This window comes from Scyliorhinus canicula, chromosome 5 (genome assembly GCF_902713615.1).
Source record: "Scyliorhinus canicula chromosome 5, sScyCan1.1, whole genome shotgun sequence".
NCBI classification, from domain to species: Eukaryota; Metazoa; Chordata; class Chondrichthyes; order Carcharhiniformes; family Scyliorhinidae; genus Scyliorhinus; species Scyliorhinus canicula.
In genome coordinates, this window is record NC_052150.1 from 151,518,295 (window position 1) to 151,540,989 (window position 22,695).

General features: G+C 50.1%; 1 protein-coding gene across 8 annotated transcripts in view; it reads left to right on the plus strand.

The window, feature by feature from the left end:
• The window catches only part of LOC119966335 (inactive phospholipase C-like protein 2), a 380,595-nt gene that overhangs the window by 273,908 nt on the left and 83,992 nt on the right, over positions 1-22,695 (plus strand). For all 8 annotated transcript variants that reach the window (XM_038797824.1, XM_038797823.1, XM_038797825.1 and 5 more), the window contains one exon: positions 1,163-1,363. In XM_038797824.1, the coding sequence (XP_038653752.1) occupies positions 1,163-1,363 (201 nt within the window). The remainder of the gene's footprint in view (positions 1-1,162; positions 1,364-22,695) is intronic.

Below are 22,695 nucleotides of genomic sequence, written 5' to 3' on the forward strand. Positions count from 1 at the left end.
CAATGTTAAATAAATGGATGAAAAGCCAGTGTTTCTCCTGTTGTATAGTTTGATTATTAGAATATTTTGTTTTTGCAAACTGCCTGCACTTAATTGGAACATCATTGGAGACATTGCAGTTTGCTACAGTACGCATGCTAGGAATGGTAAAAGACTCAGCCAGGGTTCCTCTCTTTATTGGTATGCAGTAACACCTGCGGGAGGTGGGAGTGATGCTGTGGTGATGTCACTGAACAAGTGACTGAACATTATCCAGAGGCCCAGACTATCCTCTGGGGACATGAGTTTAAATCCCAACAGGACAGTTGGGAGAATTTAAATTCAATTAATGAATCTGGAAGGTAAGTAACATTGATTGCTGTAAAAATCCATTTAGGCACGAAAACCTGCCGTTCTAACCTGGTATTGCTTACAGGCCCTCTGAAATGGCTGAGTAATCATATCCTTCGGCCTCCAAATTCAACTGTCCCCAACTCCCACTGCCCCTCCCTCTGCCCAAACCCCCACCATCAGCACCCATCCCTGCCGGTACTCTTTGTTCATCTAACTGTGGATTCTTGTGCATATCCTTTACCTTCACCCATCATGGGCAGCCATGCTTCCAGTTGTCTCGGCCCCCAACTCATATTTCTTCCTAACCCTCAATCGCTTTTCCACCTCTTCTTAAAACTCGGCTCTTTGACCAGGCTTTTAGCCAGTCTTTTGAAATTAGAGTTGCCAACTTTTTTGGTGGATGTATTCCTGGGGATAACTTTACGTGACACCCTGCTAAATGAAACGGCTTTGTTTCCATCTTCAATGTTTTTATAACTAACAATTGAAGATGTTCAAAATGAAAAAAATAATTTTAATCCCAAAAATAAACAACTGCTGGTTCCAACTGCATGGTAAATGGCCTGTTAACGTCCTCCAAGGACTAATTGAGTAGTCTCATGTAATGGATTGTTCACAAGCAGAGGGATTTTCATTCTTGTGATTTATAGCTACCCGAGTTCAAGAAACTGCGGTTATTGGACTGATCAGATTTCTTGAGCTTTATTAAAGAATTGCTATCCCAGCTGAAACTCAGATGTATCTTTGCATTTTGATTTTGATCATAAAATTATATCAAAAACTTGTTTACATTTTCACATTTTTAACTTTAACTTATTTTCTTTTTCAGAATGCAATAGTTTCTTTCAAGGAATTATGTGGCCTCGCCCCGGTTTCTAATCTAATACAGTGCTTTATGGCATTGTCAACACTTCTGAACAGTGATAACATACCTATTGTGGTATTGAATCTAAAAGATGCTTACCCTTCAATGGAGCCACAAGGAGTGATCCCAGAAGTCTTGAAGAAAGTCGTTACTGCGTATGAAATGGTAAGTATTTATACAGACCTAAACCCATTTCTCCATCTAAGCGGAGAAATGTATATTGCCTTAGTCATTCTGACACAAAGAAAACTACATACTTTCAGGGTGTTGATTTTAACTGATACAGTCATATGAGTTTTTGCTATTTGCACAGAACTGTTCAATTAATACATACGGCATTTGATCACTACTTTCACATTTACTGCTGAACGTTTCTATTCACAACCTCAGGTGTCTAATATAACTGAATTATTGTTCTGTAGTTAACAGATGGCAATTGCATATTTCTGATGCCTTTGCAAGGGCAGAGCGCTGACAGATTTATTTTCCACTGAATAGTGTAGGAAAGGCAAAGAATTTCAGAAAAAAAGCAATCTGAAACCTGGGAATTGGACATCCTCTTGGTAATTCAAACAGCAGTGTCACAGATTCTATGATATTCACTTCCCTGCAACTGAACATGCCACTAAATAATGTTTCAGTGGCTTTGAGACTATTTATACATGCGGATTAGTGGTAGGAAGAGACATAAATGACTGGGTTTAATTCAGATTGCAACAGTTGTGGCATAGGACACCTACTTGCAAATATGTATGGGACTGGGGATGAAATACATTTCTGGCCTGGTCACTGCACTAGTTTAGCATTTTGTTCCAGTATTGAGTTTAACCTCACAGTGATATTTGTCTGCCTAATCTGTCGTGTAGCCTATCCTTTCCAACCATGAATCAACATTAAGCATTAAGCAACAAAGCTGTTTTACAAAGATTCCCTGCGCCAAACTACTTTAAGATATCTGTGATAGTAGTTTAAGTTTTAAGTTCCAGCTTGAATTACGGCCATGCTACAGTATAACCACGAAGGATAAGTGTTCAGTCGACTCTGGCAGGAAATGCATTTTGTATATATTTTTTTAAATTTTCCAATTAAGGAGCAAATTTGCACGGTCGATCCACCTACCTTGCACATCTTTGGATTGTGGGGTGAGACCCACGCAGACACGGAGAGAATGTGCAAACTCCACAAGGACAGTGAACCGAGGCCGGGATCGAACCTGGGTCCTCGGCACCATGAGTCAGCAGTGCTAACCATTGCGCCACCGTGCGGCCCCAACAAAATGCATTACGTATGATTGTTTTGATGAAGGACCAGGTAATGAATTAAAGGCAAATAGTTTTTTGGTTAACATGAGCCAGACACGTGATATGTATGTTGTGTGTCCTTTATAACAGCTACTTCAAAGCGGCCGTCTTCTTTCAGGCATGTATCCAGGTTCCTAATCACACAAATACCTTAGCACTGTCTAAATTTTATTGGGCTTACATCAGCTTTTGAGAAGGGTGGACTTTTGACCTCTGGTGGTGGCCATGGATTGAGTGGTCGCACATTTGGTGGCTTCCGTTCGAGTTGGAATTGCTTGGTCCCTTTTCATCTGATTTAAGGGGTGTTTGCTGGGGTGAGGTGCATGAGCACTGAGAAATAGAAGTGCTCCACCAGTGGGGCCGGTTTATGGCTTACCAGACGAGGAGTGTAACGAGTCAGAGGCAGCAGCCTGGCTGAGAGATTATTCGAGGTGTGACAGAGGAAAAGAGTTTTGGGGTATCGCTGTCCGCCCAGTGGCCTACTAAGCAACTGATGGACCTCTTGAACGCTATGTTCCAGCAGCAGAGGCAGGAGGCCTCAGAGGACTTGGCGAAGGTAGTGGAATCGCCTAAGTTGGCTATTTAGAGAGTGGAGCACAGGCTGGAGGTGCAGGGTCTGGTGCTCCAGAAGGTGTGGAATCGGTGGGAGAGCATGAGGACCAGCTGGCCTCGTTGGAGGCAGAGATGGTGTTTGTAGCGGAGAGTCAGAAGAGGTTGAGGGAGAAGGTAGAGGACCTGGAGAATCGTTCCAGGAAGCAGAATCCCCGGATCGTGGGGCTGCCTGAAGGGATCGAGGGAACGCAGACCACAAGATGAAGGTGTGGCTGCATCATTTTCACGACAAGGAAAAAATACTGAGGTGGGCGACAGAAATGAGAAAGTGGTCCTGGGAAGGAAGCAAGCTGAGGATTTACCAAGACTTGGGTGCGGAGTTGGCCACGCAGCGGGCTGGTTTCAATCGGATCAGGGCTGCCCTCTACAAGGAAGGGGTGTGCAGCGCGGGAGGGGGTTTGTTTCCTGTTGCTGCGGTTGGCATATGTATTCCTTGGTTATGTTACATTGAAAATGCCTTTAATTAAATGTTTTTAAAAACGAGAAGGGTGCCCTTTTGTTTCGTACAGAGTAGCCTTCTTTGCCTGCACCTCCTGAATTAGCAGGTCTGTTGATGTATATTGTTCAAATGAGTAGTTCAGAGGTGACAGACTCAATTTCCTTGTGGTTAAAATGCCTGGGGCAGTTGTTCAAATGTTGCAGAGCTGCTCAATAAGATGAGCATGAGATTAGCCAGCCCAATGTCATAGAGGGGGCTTGCACAACTTGTGCAAGGCTTCAGAAACAGGTGTCATATTCTTCAAAACCATCACAAATGCAAAGTTAGTTCAATTACTACAATTTTCAGGATAAAAGGTAATTGGTGTTAGGACTTGGCTATAGGGATTTATTGTAATTGCAAGTTACATAATTAATTAATAAATGTGGCTAGGTAAGGAAATTAAGAATTAACATTCATGGATGGGCTTTTACAATCATGATGTGCAATGAGTCATTTTCTGTTAGTGTAGAAGGTAGCAGAAGTTCGAACAGGCGCCGGAATGTGGCGACTAGGAGCTTTTCACACTAACTTCATACTTATGACAGTAAAAGATTATTATTATTATTATTATTACACGATGTGAAGCAAATCTACAACTGTCCCCTTATAGTATGGTAATCAATAGATTAAGAAGGAAACAACAGTGCATCGACTTAACAAAGATGCTTCTCACCATTAGAATTGGATCAGTTAGGCTAAAAAATATTGAAGCTATTCGTGAATTCAATCATCAGAGAATAAAAAAGTGAGAACATTTAATTGGAAGAATTAGCTATGAAGTAGTTTTTTTAAAAATAAACAATTTTGAGGTATTTTTGGCATTGTAAACCGTTACAGTGTACAGTAACGTGCAAGTATCAACACAGAGCAGAAACATAGTTCAAAAGACCCACTCCTCTCTCATAAACAGTACCCGCCTATTTATCCCTCCTATTCTACTCTAATCTACCCCCCTCCCCCTGCTGACATCTAATTCCCCGCGAAGAAGTCAATGAATGGTTGCCACCTTCGGGCGAACCCTAATACAGATCCTCTCATGGCGAACTTAAATTTTCCAGCCCTAAAAGGCTCGACATGTCCGAGAGCCATGCTTCGGTCTTCGGGGGCTTTGGGCCCCTCCATGCCAGCAGTATACGTCGCCGGGCTACCAAGGAAGCAAAGGCCAAGACGTCGGCCTCCCTCTCCTCCTGGACCCCCGGGTCTTCCGAGACCCCAAAAATTGCCACCACTGGACTCATCACCACCCTAGTTTTCAGTAACTGGGACATGACATCCGCAAATCCCTCCCAGTATCTCCTAAATTTTGGGCATGCCCAGAACATATAGACGTGATTCACTGGCCCTCCCGCACACCGAGTGCATTTGTCCTCCACCCCAAAAAATGTACTCATCCCGGCCACTGTCATGTGGGCCTGGTAGACGACCTTGAACTGAATCAGGCTGAGTCTAGCACATGTTGCAGTTGAATTTACCCTACTCAGGGCCTCCGCCCATACCCCCTCCTCCATCTCCTTGCCAAGTTCCTCCTCCCACTTGAGCTTCAGTTCCTCTGTCTGGACTCCTCCCCCTTCATAAGTTCACGGTAAATATCCGAGACTTTCCCCTCTCCTACCTCTCTCCGAGACACTACTCTGTCCTGGATGGGAGGCATGGGAAGGATGGGACCAGTCTACGTATGAAGTCACGCAATTGCAAGTACCGAAAGTCATTCCCTCTTACTAGTCTGAATTTCTCCTCCAAGGCCCTCATGCTCGAGAAGCTCCCCCCCCCCAAGAAGCTGTGAAGTAATTTTGACGATAACCATAAATTAGGTCAGGTTTAGTTATTGAAGGCTCAGATAGATCTCCATGACAAGTAAAGAAACAAGGCTCATCAGTTTTAATTCTCTTGCCCCCTCGCCCTTCCAACTTTTTCTTCTATTCAAACTTTTTTCCCCCAAGTCATTTCTAACCATACTTTCAAACTCCAAACTGTCTATTGTCTAGTCCCTCATTCACTGCAGTAATTAGTGTTGAAAAATATTTGATTCAAATTTTTATATTTTAATAATTAAACATATTTCGTCGGGATTCTCCGTTTTGCCGGCAACAGGTGGTTTTTCTGACGGCGTGGTGCTTCCCCACAACGGGAAACCCCATTCAGCCAGCGAAACGGAGAAATCCGACAGTGTGTTGCAACGGGACGGAGAAACCCGGCCATAATATTTACAAAACAAAACCAACACAAAATAAAAAAACAAAATAAAACAAAGCCCCAGTCCCCCCCCCCCCCCCCCCCCCCCCCCCCCCCCAACCAGCAGTTGGCAGCAACCAGCTCCCCGAATGGTCTTGGGAGGAACAGGGCGGCGGCGCCCACGGGCCGCACGTGTTGAGAGTCGAGCAAGATGGCGGCGTCCACTGGCTGCATGTGGTCCGAGGAGGGGAAAATGGCGGCGGCCACTGGCTGCACGTGGGGTGTGTCGCGGCAATAGCAGTGATTGAGAGGACCTGGCACACTGCAGCGAAATGTCCCTTCTTGCCACAGGCCTTGCAGAAGGCGCTCCGTGCCGGGCAGCACTGTCGGGGGTGTTTTGACTGTCCACAGAAGTAACATTTGGGCCCCTCGGGGTTGGTTGGCTGCTGCGTGGCACAGGTGTGGGCTGGCTAAGGGCGGTCGCGGATGGGGTGGTCGTCTGCGGAGTCCACGATGCACAGAAGGAGTGGGCCACGCGGTCGGGGGCATAGGCCTGAGTGGGCAGTACGGTAGCATTGTGGTTCGCACAGTTGCTTCACAACACCAGGGTCCCAGGTACGATTCCCGGCTTGGGTCACTGTCTGTGCGGAGCCTGCACATTCTCCCCGTGCCTGCGTGGGTTTCCTCCGGGTGCTCTGGTTTCCTCCCACAGTCCAAAGATGTGCAGGTTAGGTGGATTGACCATGATAAATTGCCCTTAGTGCCCAAAACATGTTAAGTGGGGGTTACTGGGTTACGGGATAGGGTAGATACGTGGGCTTCAGTAGGGTGCTCTTTGTAAGGGCTGGTTCAGACTCGATGGGCCGAATGACCTCCTTCTGCACTGTAAATTCTATGATTCTATGAAATGCAATACAAACAAACCCTATCTCTTGAGAAACCCGTCACTCGCCACCTTCAAAGCAAATTTTACCTTATCCAAATACAACAATTCCATTAGATCCCCCAGTCATACTGAGGCACAAGGTGGAGAAGCTGACCTCCATCCAAACAGGATCCTCCTGCGAGCAATCAACGAATCGAAGGCTAAAACATCTGCCCCCGCTCCTATCTCCAGCAAATCTGACACTCTGAATATGGCCCCCAGGGGACTGAGCTCCTTAGTCCACATGCAGGATCGGCGACATGGTTCTAAAGAACGACCCCCAAAACTTTTCCAACTTCGGGCAGGACCAGAATATATGTACGTGATTGGCTGGATCCCTCACACAATATTCACAAATATCCTCCACCCCCTCAAACAACTGGCTCATCCTCAACATTGTCAGGTAGTCTGTGCACTTCCTTTAGCTGTATCAACCCCAGCATCGCGCACAAGGTTGAGGCATTCACCCTCCGCAGCACCTCACACCACAGTCCCTTCTATAGCGCTATTTCCAGATCCTCTTCCCACTTGACCTCAACCCGCTCAAGAGACACTCTATCCTACACCAAAACTCTCATAAATCGCCGAGACGACCGCCCCCCCACCAACCCTATCACTGACAACACCTCCTCCAGTAACGAGGAGGGCGTCTGGAGCACCCTCCTCCTAATCTTTGTCACCTTAACTCCCACACAAACGACTACATCTACCTCCATCCCCGATTTAAAAAAAAAAAAAAATGTTTTTGGAAAAATATTCACCTTAACCGCCTGCCAACAATAGGGGAAGGCTATCCCACATCAGCAAATCCACCTTAACCCTGTCTAACAAACTTGTGAGTGTTCATTTAGGCAGCCGAGCCCAGCCCCTTGCCATCTGCACTCCCAGATGTATAAAGTGGGTTGTTGCCACCCGAAATGGCAACCCCTCCCATCCAACCTCCCGCCCCCGGAGACAATGGGCGGGATTCTCTGTACCCGGCGGGGTGGGGGGTCCCGGCGGGACGGAGTGGCGTGAACCACTCCGGCGTCGGCCCGCCCCAAAGGTGCGGAATCCTCCGCACCTTCAGGGGCTCGGCTGGCGCCTGAGTGGTTTGCGCCCCGCCGGCTGGCGTGGAAGGCCTTTGGCGCCACGCAAGCCTGGGTCGAAGGGACTCCGCCTGCCGGCGAGAGTCCGTGCATGCGCAGGAGCGTCAACGGCTGCTGACGTCATCCCAGCGCATGCGCAAGGCGGGGTTCACCTATGCGTCAGCCATCACGGAGGCTGACACGGCCGACGCGTCGGATAAGAGTGCCCCCACGGCACAGGCCCGCCCGCGGATCGGTGGACCCCGATCGAGGGCCAGGCCTCCGTGGGGGCACATCCCGGGGCCAGATCCCAAGAACCCCGGAGGCTGCCCGCGCTGCCAGGTCCCACCGGTAAGGGACCTACTCCAATTTACGCCGGCGGGACTGGCACAAAACTGGCGGGACTTCAGCCCATCATGGGCCAGAGAATTCGGGCAGCCCCGGGGCCCATTGAGTCGTGCCGGTCCCTGCCATTCTCTGAGACGGGCGGCGCGATTCACGCCGGGCCGATTTTTGGAGGCCGGTGAATTTGGAGGACGGCGGGGCGGGATTCATGCCGACCCCTGGCGATTCTCCGACCCGGTGTGGGGTCGGAGAATCCTGCCCAATAGCACAAAACACTCACTTTTTCCCAAATTTAACTTGTAGCCTGAAAAAACCCAAATCTCCTAAGCAGTCCCATTATTCCCCCAATTGATGAGCCCAAACTGGAGATACACAATAGCAGATCATCAGTGTACAGGGACACCCTATGCCCTCCCCCCCTCTCCCCCCCCCCTCCCCCCCGGCATCCCCCTCCATTTATTCGAGCATCTCAGCGCTATGGCCAAGGGCTCTATTGCCAGCGCAAACAGAAGGGGGGGACATGGGGCACCCCTGCCTCATTCCACTGTGCAGAGGAAAGTGCCCTGAATTTATCTTGTTTGTACGAACACTCGTCATCGAATCCTTTCACCCAAGCCACAAACTTATGCCCAATTCTAAATCTCTCCAATACCGCAAACAAATAACTCCACCCTGCACAATCAAACGAATTCTCTTCATCCAGCAACACCACCACCTCCAACTCCTTTCCTTCTGCCAGAGAAAGTACCACATTCAACAGACGCCGCAGATTAGACAACAACTGTCTGCCCTTCATGAACCCTACCTGCTCTTCCCCAATCACCTTCGGGAGGCACCCCTCCAATTTACGCGCCAACACCTTAGCTAGAATCTTGGCATCCACATTCAATGACGATATTGGCCTGTATGACCCACATTCTACAAGGTCCATATCCTTTTTCAGCAACAGAGAAATGGACGCCTGTCCCATAGTCTCCGCCAGTACCCCCTTTGCTACCGCGTCCTTGAACATCTCCATCAGCAGCAGCGCCAACTGATCCAAAAACCTCTTAGAAAACTCCACCGGCAAGCCATCCGATCCTGGTGCCTTACTCATCCGCATCTTCACTAAAGCTGCCTGCACTTCCTCCATCCCCAAAGGCTCCTCCAACACTGCCCTCTTCTCCTCTCCTACCTCAGGATACTCTAACCACCCCAGAAACTCCCTCATGTCTGACTCATCCTCCGAAGACTCCGACTTACGCAGATTCTTATAAAACTTTTCAAACACCTTATTCACCTGCTCCAGTGCCACCATCCATTCCTGTTGTCCTGGACCCGAATAATCTCTCTTGCTGCAGCCTGCCAGAGAGCTGGCCTGGCAACAAGCGATTGGCCTTCTCCCCGTACTCATACACATCCCCCTTTGCCTGCCTTAGTTGCCAAATTACCTTTCCCATCGACAAAAAGGTAAAACCTCGCCTGCAGCTCCTTCCTCCTCACCCGAAGATCTGGACTCGGATCCTCTGCATACCCTCCACCCGCCTCCAAAATTTGCTCTACCAACTGTTGCCACTCCTCTCTTGCCTCCAGCTGAGCTGAGCCTTTACTGCTTTCAACGCTTCCCACACACTGACAGCAACACTTCTCCATTCCTATTAATCCCTATATAGTCCTCAATCACCGTTCCCATTTTAGTGCAAAGGTTTGGGTCCGCCAACAACCCAACGTCCAGCCTCCAGACAGGCCTCTGTGCCGGCCCCTTCTCCAGGACCACATCCACCCAATTTGGAGCATTTTCCGAGATGACAATCACAGAATATTCTGCCTTCCACACTCAATTAAGTCCAAACTCCCAGTCCTTCAGCTTTCGTGAATTCCTCCACCTTCTCAAAATTATAGTCTCTGCAGTTATATGGGACCCTCAGCTTCGTCGGGTAGACCACCCCAAACTTCACATTGTTTTTATATAATGCCACCTTTGCCCGACCTAAGGCCACCCACATTCTCGCCATCTCCGCCTTGAGATCCTGGTATATATGTATACCACCACTTTCCCACATAACCTCTCGTTTCAGCTTCGCCCATCTCAGCACCTTCTCCTTCACCTGATAGCTATGGTAACAGACGATCTCAGCCCTTGGTGGCTCGTTCGCCTTGGGTTTCAGCTGGAGTGACCGGTGGGCTCTGTCCAATTCGTAGAGGGAGGGGTCCTGCTCCTCCCCCATCAACATAGCGAACATCTCCGCAAAATATTCCGTAGGTCTCCAGCCCCTCAGGCAGGCCCAAGATCCTTAGATTCTGCCTTCATGACCTGTTCTCCAGGTCCTCCACTTTGGCTCTAGGCCTTTGTTACACTCCACCACCCTCTGCAGCTCCTCTCCCATCGAGGTGAACTGGTTGCTATGTGGCAACGATGCCTCCTCCACCCCCTTCAACACCTCTCCTTACCCCAGCCCCACTGTCGATGTCTTTGCCAAAGCCTCGTTCATCATAGCAAGGGTCTCGCCCACCCATTCCTTGAGCGAGGTCATCATCTCCATTCAATGCTTATCAAAGTGTTTTGAAAACAGCCGCTCAAACTCCCCCGCTATCACTTTGACCAGCTTATCCACTGCAATGATCAGGTCCCCACTTGGTGAGCTTGCTCCCGCCATCTTTCCTCCCGCTCAACTCCCCACCGAGCTCGCCGGTGGACTTTTGCTCGCCCCCTTTTTTCCTGTATTCTTTTTCTGGAATTTCCCTAAAAACTGTGTACAAAGCGCCAAAAAACAAATGGTGGGATGCTCCGTCCCGCCGCGCCACCTTTCTGCCTCAACCCACCAATGGGATGCTCCGTTACTCCGGGTGGTCAATAGGAATTCCCATTGTGGGGCAGCCCCATGCCGTTGGGAAACCCCTGGGCTGCCGGCAAAACGGAGCATCCCGCCGATGGAGAATCCCAGCCAAAGGCTCTAGCAGGCACCACCAAAGGTGCGACTTCCACCTACATGCCGCCACTGGACGTCCACTGCAGTAATTCTATGGCAATCGATTTCTCAACCACTCCCTCACCTCCCTTTTTGATTCTATGTTCCCCCACTAAATTGTTACTTTCTTTCACCCTCGCTACCCCCCCCCCCCCCCAGTATGCCCCAAATCTTTGCTCAAGAAATGTTGGGAGGAGGTTGCATATTTGGTTAGCGAACAGGAAGATTGGTGAGGGATTTGGAGGGGATATTTTGGGTTACTGCTCTTCAAGAGGCATCGACAAGTATGTCAGTGGGCCCTGCATACGATTCCAAGAGAGGGACAAAGCACCTTAATAAGAGGGGTGAAGCCTGGTATGGTACTAAGAGTTTAGGAAGGTTGAGGAGCACTGATAAATTGGGCATGGCCTCAACTGTAAATTCCTAAGTCCAAGAGATGCAAACTCCCTGCAGACCATCCCACCAAACACTCCTGAAAAGTCTTCTCACCCAAATTCCTTTCTGCCATATCTTCTCCATGCTCCATTTGCCCATGCAACCTACCTCACATTTATTACAGAACATTTGTAATCACTGCTGGTGTCTAAAAAAGCAAAATTATTATCTTGTAGTTAACTAATGATAATGGCATGCTTTGGTTACCCTTGTGGAGGCTGCTTAATTTCTCATCTACAGAAACATTGGAGGTAATTTTAACCCTGTTCTCCTAGTGGAAAACAAATGGGTGGTACTTAAAATGGCCCTGGTTACTTATATGTGCTTGTGCTGTCTGTGATTTATATGCAGGCTCATTAGTTGATTCTTTTTGTTGTCTAAGTTACTTATTTTGCAATGTTAACAGTTCACAGTGCATAAAATTGATTGTGCATGTTATAATATTTTCAGGAGTCTCAAGAAGGTCACAGAAAGGTTTATTTCGTAAGCAAAAGTAAAGGTCGCAAAGCGGCAGGCAGCACATAAGTCCCAGCCGGACTACTGATCTGGCCAGTCCCAATTCCGGGCCGGCTTTAAAGTAAAAGATTCTCGAGCTCCAGCTGTTAGACCTCCGCCCATTAGCAGAGAGCTTGTAATCCACGAGTCCATGGGGAGATCAATTGGGCCATCCCATGGGTCACGTGAGGGTTATTACACACATTTTATTTTGTTAATTCAGGCATGTGCTGCAAATGATCTTAAATTATGCGCAGGGTATATTTGAATTAACGCTGTGCTGTCACAGTGGGTGATGCACAAGATCTATTCTACATTCGGCTTAACCTTTCCCTCCACTGCCCATTTGATAACAGAGATTCTGCAACAGAAAATTGGTTGTACTGACATTCCCTGGTAGCAGGCAAAGTATGAATTACAGGTTGTTTGTTTATCCCTTTTTCTTGGTTTTGTTTAAGTTGCCAAAAGCACGTTCCTGCATAGAAATTTGCCTACCTATAGCACATACCAAAAAAAAACTATGTACAGTGAGGAGGTATATCTGTAATACCAATATATACAGGCTAGCCTGTTAGCAACTTCAGAAATTAGTTGCTGGAATTGAGGGAAGAGTTGTGCCAACTATGATATGGTGAGATTGTCATTCACTGTCACCATAACCTCAGTGGGGCTGTTGGCATCGTCTTACATCTTCTCTGACTTTCTTCAAGCCACTCTCATTCTACATCTCAATCTTATTCACCCATCCCATTTTACTCCATCCTCTCCTGTTTTTGACTTCAGTTTCTGCACCCAATTGTTGCCAGGACAAGGCTGTCGGGTCTATTGTTCCAATGATGTGGTGAGACTATCAAAAATATGGTTTACTCTCGAGGGTCAAAATTAATGTTACACTCAGGGATCTAAAATGGACAAAAAGAGGAGGTGGTAAAGAAAAGAAAGGTGCAGAGTGAAGTGCTTATGAACAAAATTTACTGCTCCGTTATTATTGATGCAAAAAAAATCCAAGCTCACACTGAGGTCATTATGAAAAGATTTGAGAATAGGAACGTTATTTTGGAAGGAGATGCCAATCAATTAAACACAAATTAGGAGATTCACATTGGCTAGCACTAAATTGGTAGGTGGAATGCCTCACTGCACCTTGACTCAAGGAGCGATGCTCGTCTTGATCTATTATGTGTCAATGACCTAAAACATGAACAGGAGATGATTCTGGTGATACCATGCAGAAAAGCAACCACAGAATAATAAAGTTCAGCGTGATCTAGATGTCTGAAACACCAAAAACATGGAGTCGATATACCATTTTTAAAATGGCCAGATTAAATTAAATGAGGGAACATCCAAAGTAAATAAGTTAGAACATAGAACATAGAAAAATAGTTGGAGAAAGTCATTGCACAAGATTTCAACAGAAGACAAATGGGAAAAAAAGGTATAGGCCATTGGAATTCTCCGGCCATTGAGATTCTCTTTTCCTGCTGGCTGTATACCTCTGAGACCCCAGCAGGGGACTTGGGGATGAAACAGTTCCTCAATGGACTGATCATGCCAGTTGTGGGGGAGGATATAAAACGCGGGCTGGAAGCACCATTAGAACCGGGAGAGATCATGGAGAGTATTAACTCCATGCAGGCGGGGAAGGCCCCGGGACCAGACAGATTCCCGGCAGACTTGTACAAAACATTTGACACAGCACGGCCCGCACCTGCGGGAGATGTTTACAGACTCGCTGGCGAGGGGCATCCTGCCACCTACACTAGCACAAGCCTCAATTTCGCTGATACCCAAGAAAGACAAAGACCCAACAGAATGCGGGTCTGCAGACCATTTCGCTGCTAAACGGGGGCGCAAAAATACTGGCCAATATCCTAGACAGGTGACTGGAGCACTGCGTACCAGAGGTGATAGCAGAAGACCAAACTGGCCTTGTCGAAGGTAGATAGCTAACACCCCTTAAATTGAGGGGTAATAGATATAGGACAGACGTCAGAGGAAGGTTTTTTACGCAAAGAGTGGTGAGGCCGTGGAATGCCCTACCTGCAACAGTAGTGAACTCGCCAACATTGAGGGCATTTAAAAGTTTATTGGATAAGCATATGGATGATAAGGGCATAGTGTAGGTTAGATGGCCTTTAGTTTTTTTCCATGTCGGTGCAACATCGAGGGCCGAAGAGCCTGTACTGCGCTGTATCGTTCTATGTTCTATCAAACATCAGGCACCTGCTGAACATGATAATGACCCATCAAGGGAGAGAACATCAGAGGTGATCAACTCCCTGGATGCAGTAAAGGCCTTCAACAGAGCCGAATGGAAGTACCTCGTACATGCAGGTCAAAAACGTCTTACATAGGGAAACGAGGACATACCTATTTTCATACGGGGACAAAATTTTAATTGGCCAGTCCGCAGCCGCCACGCCGAGTTCCCGACAGATGAGATCACACGTGACCGACGGTGTTTGGAACTCGACTGGTCGGGGGAGGACTATCGGGGGGCGGGCCTCAGGCAATGTCCTGAGGCTGTGGGGGGGGGGGGGGGTGGGGGAGCATCGTGAAAGCGGCGCTGCACCCGATTTGGTCGGGGACTCTGATTCACTGGCCAATCGCCAAACGCGATTTTGCCGTCGGCGACCGGAGAATCCAGCCCAGGATATGTAAAACTGATGAGTGCATATCGCACGATTAGAAGGGGAGGGGACTCAGGAAGAAAAGGGGGAGAGGGAAGCAGGGAACCCAGCTAGAACGAAATGCCGAATGGAGAACGTAAAACAAGAAGCTGGAACTGTTGTAAATAACGAAAGACAACCAATGTAAATAATGGAAGACGACCGATGTGTGTATATATTTCTGTTTTTGATGTATGTTCACACTTATCCTTGCTTTGTATAATATGAAAAACCCTTAATAAAAACATTTTTAAAAAATATTATCGCTATTAGATTAATTTTCAAGCACTGTTAGGCTGTTAACTAAATCTGTCTCATTACCCATTTGTAAATCTAATAATGCCAAATGTTTTCTTCAAAGTAAAAACTTATTTATATGTCCCCAGACCTGGGCACTGCAGTGGCTTACCTCTGATGCCTGTGTACCTTCCACTTCAATAAGCGATAGCATCTCTGCCACAAAATACACCCACAGAATACATTCTGATGGAGCACTAGCTCAAAGGTAACAGGGTCTCCTGGGTTTAATGTTAATAGTTGTTGAAATTCCAGTCAGGCACTAGGTGATTTATATCAGGCCTTGATGAAAATTCAGCTCCGATGGCAAGATGGTAAGAATTTTTACATTGAACTATTACTCATGTATATAGGAGAGAACTCAGCGGGGCCTCACTTCCTCACCCTTGGCCAATCTCCAACCCAGTGATCTCCCTTTCCTCTGGGCCGCCGACCATGTCCAGGGCCCTCTGCTCAGCCACGGTGAGGGGGCGCAGGTCCAGCGGTCCCTCTCCAGTGTTCTCTCACTTCCAGCGGTTTTCGGTTGTCTTTTCCTGGGCGGGAGGGGGGGGGGGAGACAAAAATGACAGTGTGAGACAGTCTGACACATGTAGCCCAGGGAGTGGGTAGCTGGTGGCCTCAGTGGCCAGGTGCCTGCATGTGGTGCGGAGAGGGGGGGGGTTTGTCTGCTCTGGGTGGGGAAGGGGCTAGGGTTACGGGTTTGTGAGACGGGGTTAGTGCTTGGGGCACAGTGCTGCCTACTCACCCTGGCTTCCCTGAGGAGGTTGTGCCCTTTTTTACGGCACTGCTGGCCGGTCCGGATGGTGTTGCTGGTGGCGGTAACTACCTCTGCCACTTGTGGCCACAGGCATGGCGAATGGCGGTGACTAGTAGCTTCCTTCCCGGGCTGGGGTACAGGGTGGCCTGACTCTTCTCCACTATATCCAGCAGGGTCTTCAGCTCAGCATCCGTAAATCGTGGAGCTGCTCCCCATGCCATTTGGTTGTATAGACTGGTGTGTGTATATGCGGCTCCAGCTTGTCAGCTTAGTGTCAATTGGGAATCCGGCAAATCCAGCACCGTTTCTCATTGGAATCGATTGTGTTCCCTGTGGCGCCTGTGCTCGCTGAATCGGTCCTGGTGCGGATTCAGTTTTGCTTTCATGGAAGTCCACGAATCCTGCGTTGGTGTCAACACATAGGGCTGGATTCTCCGATCGTCGACGCCAGAATCGAGTTTGCCGATCGGCCGGAGAATCCATTTTTACCCTGGAATCGAGGGCGCGCATTTTCCTGATGCTCTACCCCCTCAAAAACAGCGCACTCGGGGAGTACGCCGTATGCCATCAGGACGGCTTCCGGAGGTCACCTGAGGTCCTCCTCCGATGGGCCGACTTCCCGACGGCATGGGACACGTGACCTGACAACTTTCGGGGACCTCGCGTGGTGGCTGCGGACTGTGCCCAGCGCCGCCACAGTCAGGGAGAAGCCTTTCCGCTGGCAGGGGGGGGCTTCGGTGGAGCTGGGGGGACTGGTGGGAGGTGGTCTGGGGGTGGGGAGGGGTGTTACAGAGGGGCAGTTTTTGGCAGGCTGGGTATGCGAGCGGCTGGTGCCATGTTGTATGGTATGGCATGGCTGCCGCAGGCCGCCAGCGTGCATGAGCGGCCACGGACCGTCCATTCTGCGGCCGTATCCACAGATAAAGGGGGGGCTTTACGCGGCGCGGCTGCCAGCCTCCTACCGGGCGGAGAATCAGTGCGGGGACGGCGCCAACTTTTGGTGCAGCGGACATAGCCGCAGAATCGGAGAATCTAGCCCAGGGGTGGGCAAACTTTTCCGTGCAAGGGCCACATTCAGAAATTCATAATTCACAAAGGGCCGCATAGTATATTAAGTAAAATAATTACTTCACCCGGTTATGATTCTGGGCGCCTCATATAGAACAGTACAGCACAGAACAGGCCCTTCGGCCCTCAACGTTGTGCCGAGCAATGATCACCCTACTCAAGTCAACGTATCCACCCTATACCAGTAAGTAACCCAACAGCCCCCGCCCCCATTAACCTTAAAAAAAAGTTTTTTAAAAAAAACAATTTTTAAAAAAAAATTTTTTTTTTTTTTTTTTTAATGACTTGGTGGGCCGCAGAAATACCTTTGGCGGGCCGCATGCGGCCCGCGGGCCGTAGTTTTCCCACCCCTGATCTAGCCCATAGTCTCAGAAACGGAGAATCCCACTTATTGTATAGTTAGGTCGAGAATAGAGGCCCATTTAATCTCCTGCAGCAAAGTGCTTTGCATGCAACCTAGCTCTTCCTACTCTAGCAATTTGATTTTTTTTTTCTTCTTTCAGCAACAGCTGTAGCTGTTCTTTGCGCTTTTCTATGCAATTTGCAGTTTGCACTGAATTATGATTAGTTTACACTGGTGGACCAAAGATACAAGAAAATGCAACAGCATTGCCTTTGGCCTCACTTTAATTCTGTTTTAACAAATCTGGTGAACATTTTGAAACCTTTCTCCTCAATATATGTTATCAAGCTGTGTAAATTATGTTTACTAGGTATTTTATACCTTGTTTATGTTGGTAGTTTAAGTAATTTTCTTTAATTTGAAGCATTGTTGATCAGAAAATTAATTTGGCCAGTCAGATTGCTGCATCTAGTTCTTAAACAAGCCATGGGACCCGATTCTCCCAAAAAGTTGCTAAGCAGGTTGTTCAGGGATTTTCCCGCCGGCTCTGCCAGCGAGTTCCCCACTGCTATTCAATTACACTTTTTTGAGCCCGAGGGAGTTTCTCACCGGTGTAGGCCACACTGGGAGCCGAACTCAAGATCAGGCTGCCATTTTGAAAGGGTGCCCCGATCTCTAAGTGAGCTTGTGGGTCCCCCACAACCCCCCATCCATGGGCAATGCCACCCCCCCCCACACACATGAACACTGCCCCACACCCCCCCAAGTGTGGGGTCCTTGGGGCGTCCCCCCCTTCTTCAGACCCCCCCAAGCGCCCTTACAGCACCCCCTCCCTTCCAGGACCCCCACACATCAGACCTCCAAACTCCCAGATGCTCCTACTTACATCCCCTGCCCTCTCCCACCCTTCAAACCCCCCCCCCCCCAACCTTTATGGGCATGGTCCCGTTCACCCCCTGGCCCTTGGCAGTGCCACCCTGGCACCTGAGGAAGGAGCAGCGGTCCAAACGCTAGTGATTCGAAACAAACCTGTTGGACTTCACCTGGTGTTGTTAGATGTGGTAAACCACGGTATTGCATTGTGTTGTGTTGTACATGCCTGGGCTTGTTCAGGCTGGCTCCGCCTGTGGCTCCTCCCCTCGGGCTTATGTATAAAGGTGGCAAGTCTCCGCCTCCGACCCAGTTCGGGTCCAGAGGCAGGAGACTTGCTGTTTAGTGTATTAAAGCCTCTGTTACATTCATTACTCGTCGTGTGCTTATTGAAGGCATATCAATTTAATGCACTGAACGTCTAAAGATGAACTCATCACTCAAGCCCGATTGCTTGGAGCTGGACCCACCGGCAGCCAACGCCACAGAAACGTTTGAGCACTGGCTAAGCTGCTTCGAAGTGGACCTCGCATCCTTCACCGAAGACTTCACAGACCTCCAGAAGAAGCAGATTCTCCACGCACGGGTGAGCCCAAGAGTCTTTCACCTCATCAGGGACACCCCCTCGTACACGGAGGCAATAACGCTGCTAAAAGGACAATACGTGAAATCTGTTAACGAGGTGTATGCTAGGCACCTCCTCGCCACGAGACGGCAACGCCTGGGGAATTACTTGCAGAATCCCTGCGTGCCTTGCATATATTCTGCCGGAACTGTGATTGCTGGGCGATATCGGTAACCTAGCACACGGAGCTGCTGATCAGGGACGCTTATGTCGCTGGCATGAACTCTAACTATACCCGCCAGTAATTACTAGAAGGGGGGATACTCGGCCTCCCAGAGATAGTGCAACTCGCTGGAGGTGGCCTCCCAGAACATGGGGGCCTACACCTCCGACCGCACGGCACCCTCGTGGGAGCAGCCATCAACCGACCCGGGTGCGATGCAAGCCTGTGCCGCACAGCGGCCGAACAATGCCGGAGGCCCGAGGTGCTACTTTTGCGGCCAGAGTAATCACCCCAGACACCGCTGCCCGGCATGGACCGCAACTTGCAACCGCTGTGGGAAGAAGGGCCATTTTGCAAAAGCCTGCCAGGCCCGATCTCCCCCTAAAATTTCTAGGCCCAGCAGCGCTGCCTGCTGCCTGTCGGGACTGCCCCCAGCTGCCGCGCCACCCGCCATGTGCGACCCGTGGGCGCCACCATCTTTGCCACCATCTTCAATTTCGGCCGCCACGTGCGACCCATGGGGTCGCCATCTTGGACGCCATCGCTGCTGCCACCCGCCACGCGTGACCCATGGGGGCCACCATCTTGCACGACATCACCGATGACACACGCGATTCATGAGGGCCGCCATCTTTGCACCACTCCGCAGCCTCCCAGGAGCCCAGCTCACCCAACCGTACGCTGGCCTCCACTACCTCTGACCGGCCTACCAACCGCCTTCCGAAGCTCACCTCCATCACGTTCGGCCGCACCACCTCGCGAGGTCTACGATGACCGCCCAGATCAACGGGCACGAGACGGCCTGCCTTTTCGACTCCAGGAGCACAGACAGCTTTATACACGCAGTAGTAGGGCAGCGCAGAGATGGGGAAGGACGTAGAGTTTAAAATTAGTGTACTTACCCAGATACGGTAAGGCGCTGCTCCCTCTCAATCCTACCCGCGACTCAGAAAATCTCCCTGGCTTCCGGATCCCACGCAGTAGAAATCCGGGGAGTACTGTGTCGTGACCCTTACTGTACAAGCCGTAGAGTACGCTAATTTCAAACTCTACGTTCTTCCCCATCTCTGCGCTGCCCTACTACTGTGGCTCGACTTCTAGTTCCACCTCCAGAGCCTTACTTTAAAGTTCGGCGGACCCCTGCACCCCTCACCATCAGTAGCCTCGCAGCCCTTAAGGTCACCCCACCCTCCCTCTTTGCAAACCTCACCCCGGACTGTAAGCACATCGCTCCCAGAAGCAACGGTGCCCGGAACAGGGCCTTTATCAGGTTGGAGGTCCAGCGACTCCTACGAGAGGGGATCATTGAGGCTAGTAACAGGCCCTGGAGAGCCCAAATGGTGGTCGTCAAGACTAGGGAGAAGCACCGGATGGTCATTGATTGCAGCCAGATCATCAACCGGTATTCGCAGCTCGATGCGTATCCCCTCCCCCGCATATCTGACATGGTCAACCAGATTGCGCAGTATCGAGTCTTCTCCACAGTTAACTTGAAGTCCGCGTACCACCAGCTCCCTATCTGCCCGTAGGACCACCAATACACTGCCTTTGAGACAGATGACCGCCTCTACCACTTCTTCAGGGTCCCTCTCGGCGTCACCAACGGGGTCTCGGTCTTCCAAAGAGAAATGGACCGAATGGTTGACCAGTACGAGCTGCGGGCCACGTTCCTGTACTTAGACAATGTCACTATCTGCGGCCATGATCAGCAGGACCATGACGAGAACCTCCGGCACTTCCTCCACACCGCTAAACTCCTGAACCTCACTTACAATAAGGAAAAATGCGTTTTCCGCACAACCCGCCTAGCCATCCCCGGCTACGTTGTGGAACTCCGACCGCATGCGGCCCCTCCTGGAACTCCCCCTCCCCCACTGCCCCAAGGCCTTGAAGAGATGCCTGGGGTTCTTCTCGTACTATGCCCAGTGGATCCCCAACTATGTGGACAAGGCCCGTCCTCTGATCAAATCCACCATTTTTCCCCTGATGGCTGAGGCCCGACTGGCTTTCAACCGCATCAAGGCAGACATTGCCAAAGCCACGATACACACTGTGGACGAGTCCCTCCCATTCCAGGTGGAGAGCGATGCGTTGGACTTTGTTCTGGCCGCTACACTCAACCATGCGGGCAGGCCCTTGGCTTTCTTCTCCCGTACCCTCCATGCCTCCGAAATTCAACACTCCTCCATCGAAAAGGAAGCCCAAGCCATCGTAGAAGTTGTGCGACATTGGAGGCATTACCTGGCCGGCAGGCGATTCACTCTCCTCACTGACAACGGTCGGTTTCCTTCATGTTCAATAACACATTGCAGGGCAAGATCAAGGATGACATGATTCTGAGGTGGAAGATCAAGCTCTCCACCTACAGCTATGATATCTTGTATCGACCCGGGAAGCTCAATGAGTCCCCAGATGCCCTATCCCACGGTACATGTGCCAGCGCACAGGTAGACCAACTCTGTGCCCTCCACAATGACCTCTGTGACCCGGGGGCACCCGTTTTATTCACTTCATCAAGGCTCGCAACCTGCCTTACTCCGTCGAGGAGGTCAGGACCATGACCAGGGACTGCCAGGTCTGCGCGGAGTGCAAGCCGCACTTCAATCGGCCAGACTGAGCACATCTGGTAAAGGCCTCCCGCCCCTTTGAGCACCACAGCATTGATTTCAAAGGGCCCCTCCCCTCCACTGACCGCAACGTGTACTCCCTCAACATCGTTGACGAGTACTCAAGATTCCCCTTTGCCATTCCGTGCCCTGATATGACATCTGCCTCCATAATCAAGGCCCTGCAGTCTTTTCACCCTGTTTGGGTTCCCCGCTTACATCCACAGGGATCGAGGCTCCTCTATGAGCGAAGAGTTGCGTCAGTTCCTGCTCAGCAAGGGCATCCAACTGGACGACCAGCTACAACCCCTGGGGAAACGGACAGGTGGAGAGGGAGAACGCGACGCTCTGGAAGGCCGTCCTTCTGACGCTATGGTATAGAAGTCTCCTGCTGGCAGGAGGTCCTCTCCATCCGGTCGCTCCTGTGTACAGCCACCAACAAGACTCATCATGAACGTATGTTTGCCTTCCCCAGGAAATCCACCTCCGTGGTCTCGCTCCCATCCTGGCTGGCAGTCCCAGGGCCCGTCCTTCTCCGGAAGCATGCGAGGAGCCATAAAACTGACCCCCTCGTCGAGAAAGTCCTGCTCCTCCATGCAAACGCCCAATATGCCTACGTGGCACACCAGGATGGGTGGCAGGATACAGTCTCCCTTCGGGATTTGACACCTGCAAGTTCCCCAGCGACCATCACCACCACCCCCGACCCTACACTGTCTTCCCCCACCCCTGCCAACCTACCTCATGAACTGGCATCCGCAGGCCCACCGGCGACAAACACCACCACCTCCGCCCTTACACTGCCCCCCCCCCCCTCACCGATTCAACATCTGAGTGAAGAAGAAGACAACACGCTCCCGGACGCGCAGGTCTCGACACCGGTGCCCACACCACAGCCGGGACTGAGGCGATCATGGCGGAAGGTCGAGGCCCCCGACAGACTGGACCTTTAAGACCACTTCACCCCCGCCAGACCTTTTTTTTAAAACAGGGAGTGAATGTGGTAAACCACGGAATTGCATTGTGTTGTGTTGTACATTGTGCTTGCCCAGGCTGGCTCCGTCTGTGGCTCCTCCCCTCGGGCTTATTTATAAAGGTGGCAAGTCTCCACCTCCGACCCAGTGCGAGTCCAGAGACAGGAGACTTGCTGTTTAGTGTATTAAAGCCTCAGTTACATTCATCACTCATCGTGTGCTTATTGAAGACATATCATAAGACTTCTTACTGTGCCCAGTCCAAGGCCGGCGTCACCACATCCTGGCACCCAGGCAGTCTCCTGCTGGCCTGGCAGTGACATCTGGGCACTTTGGCAGTG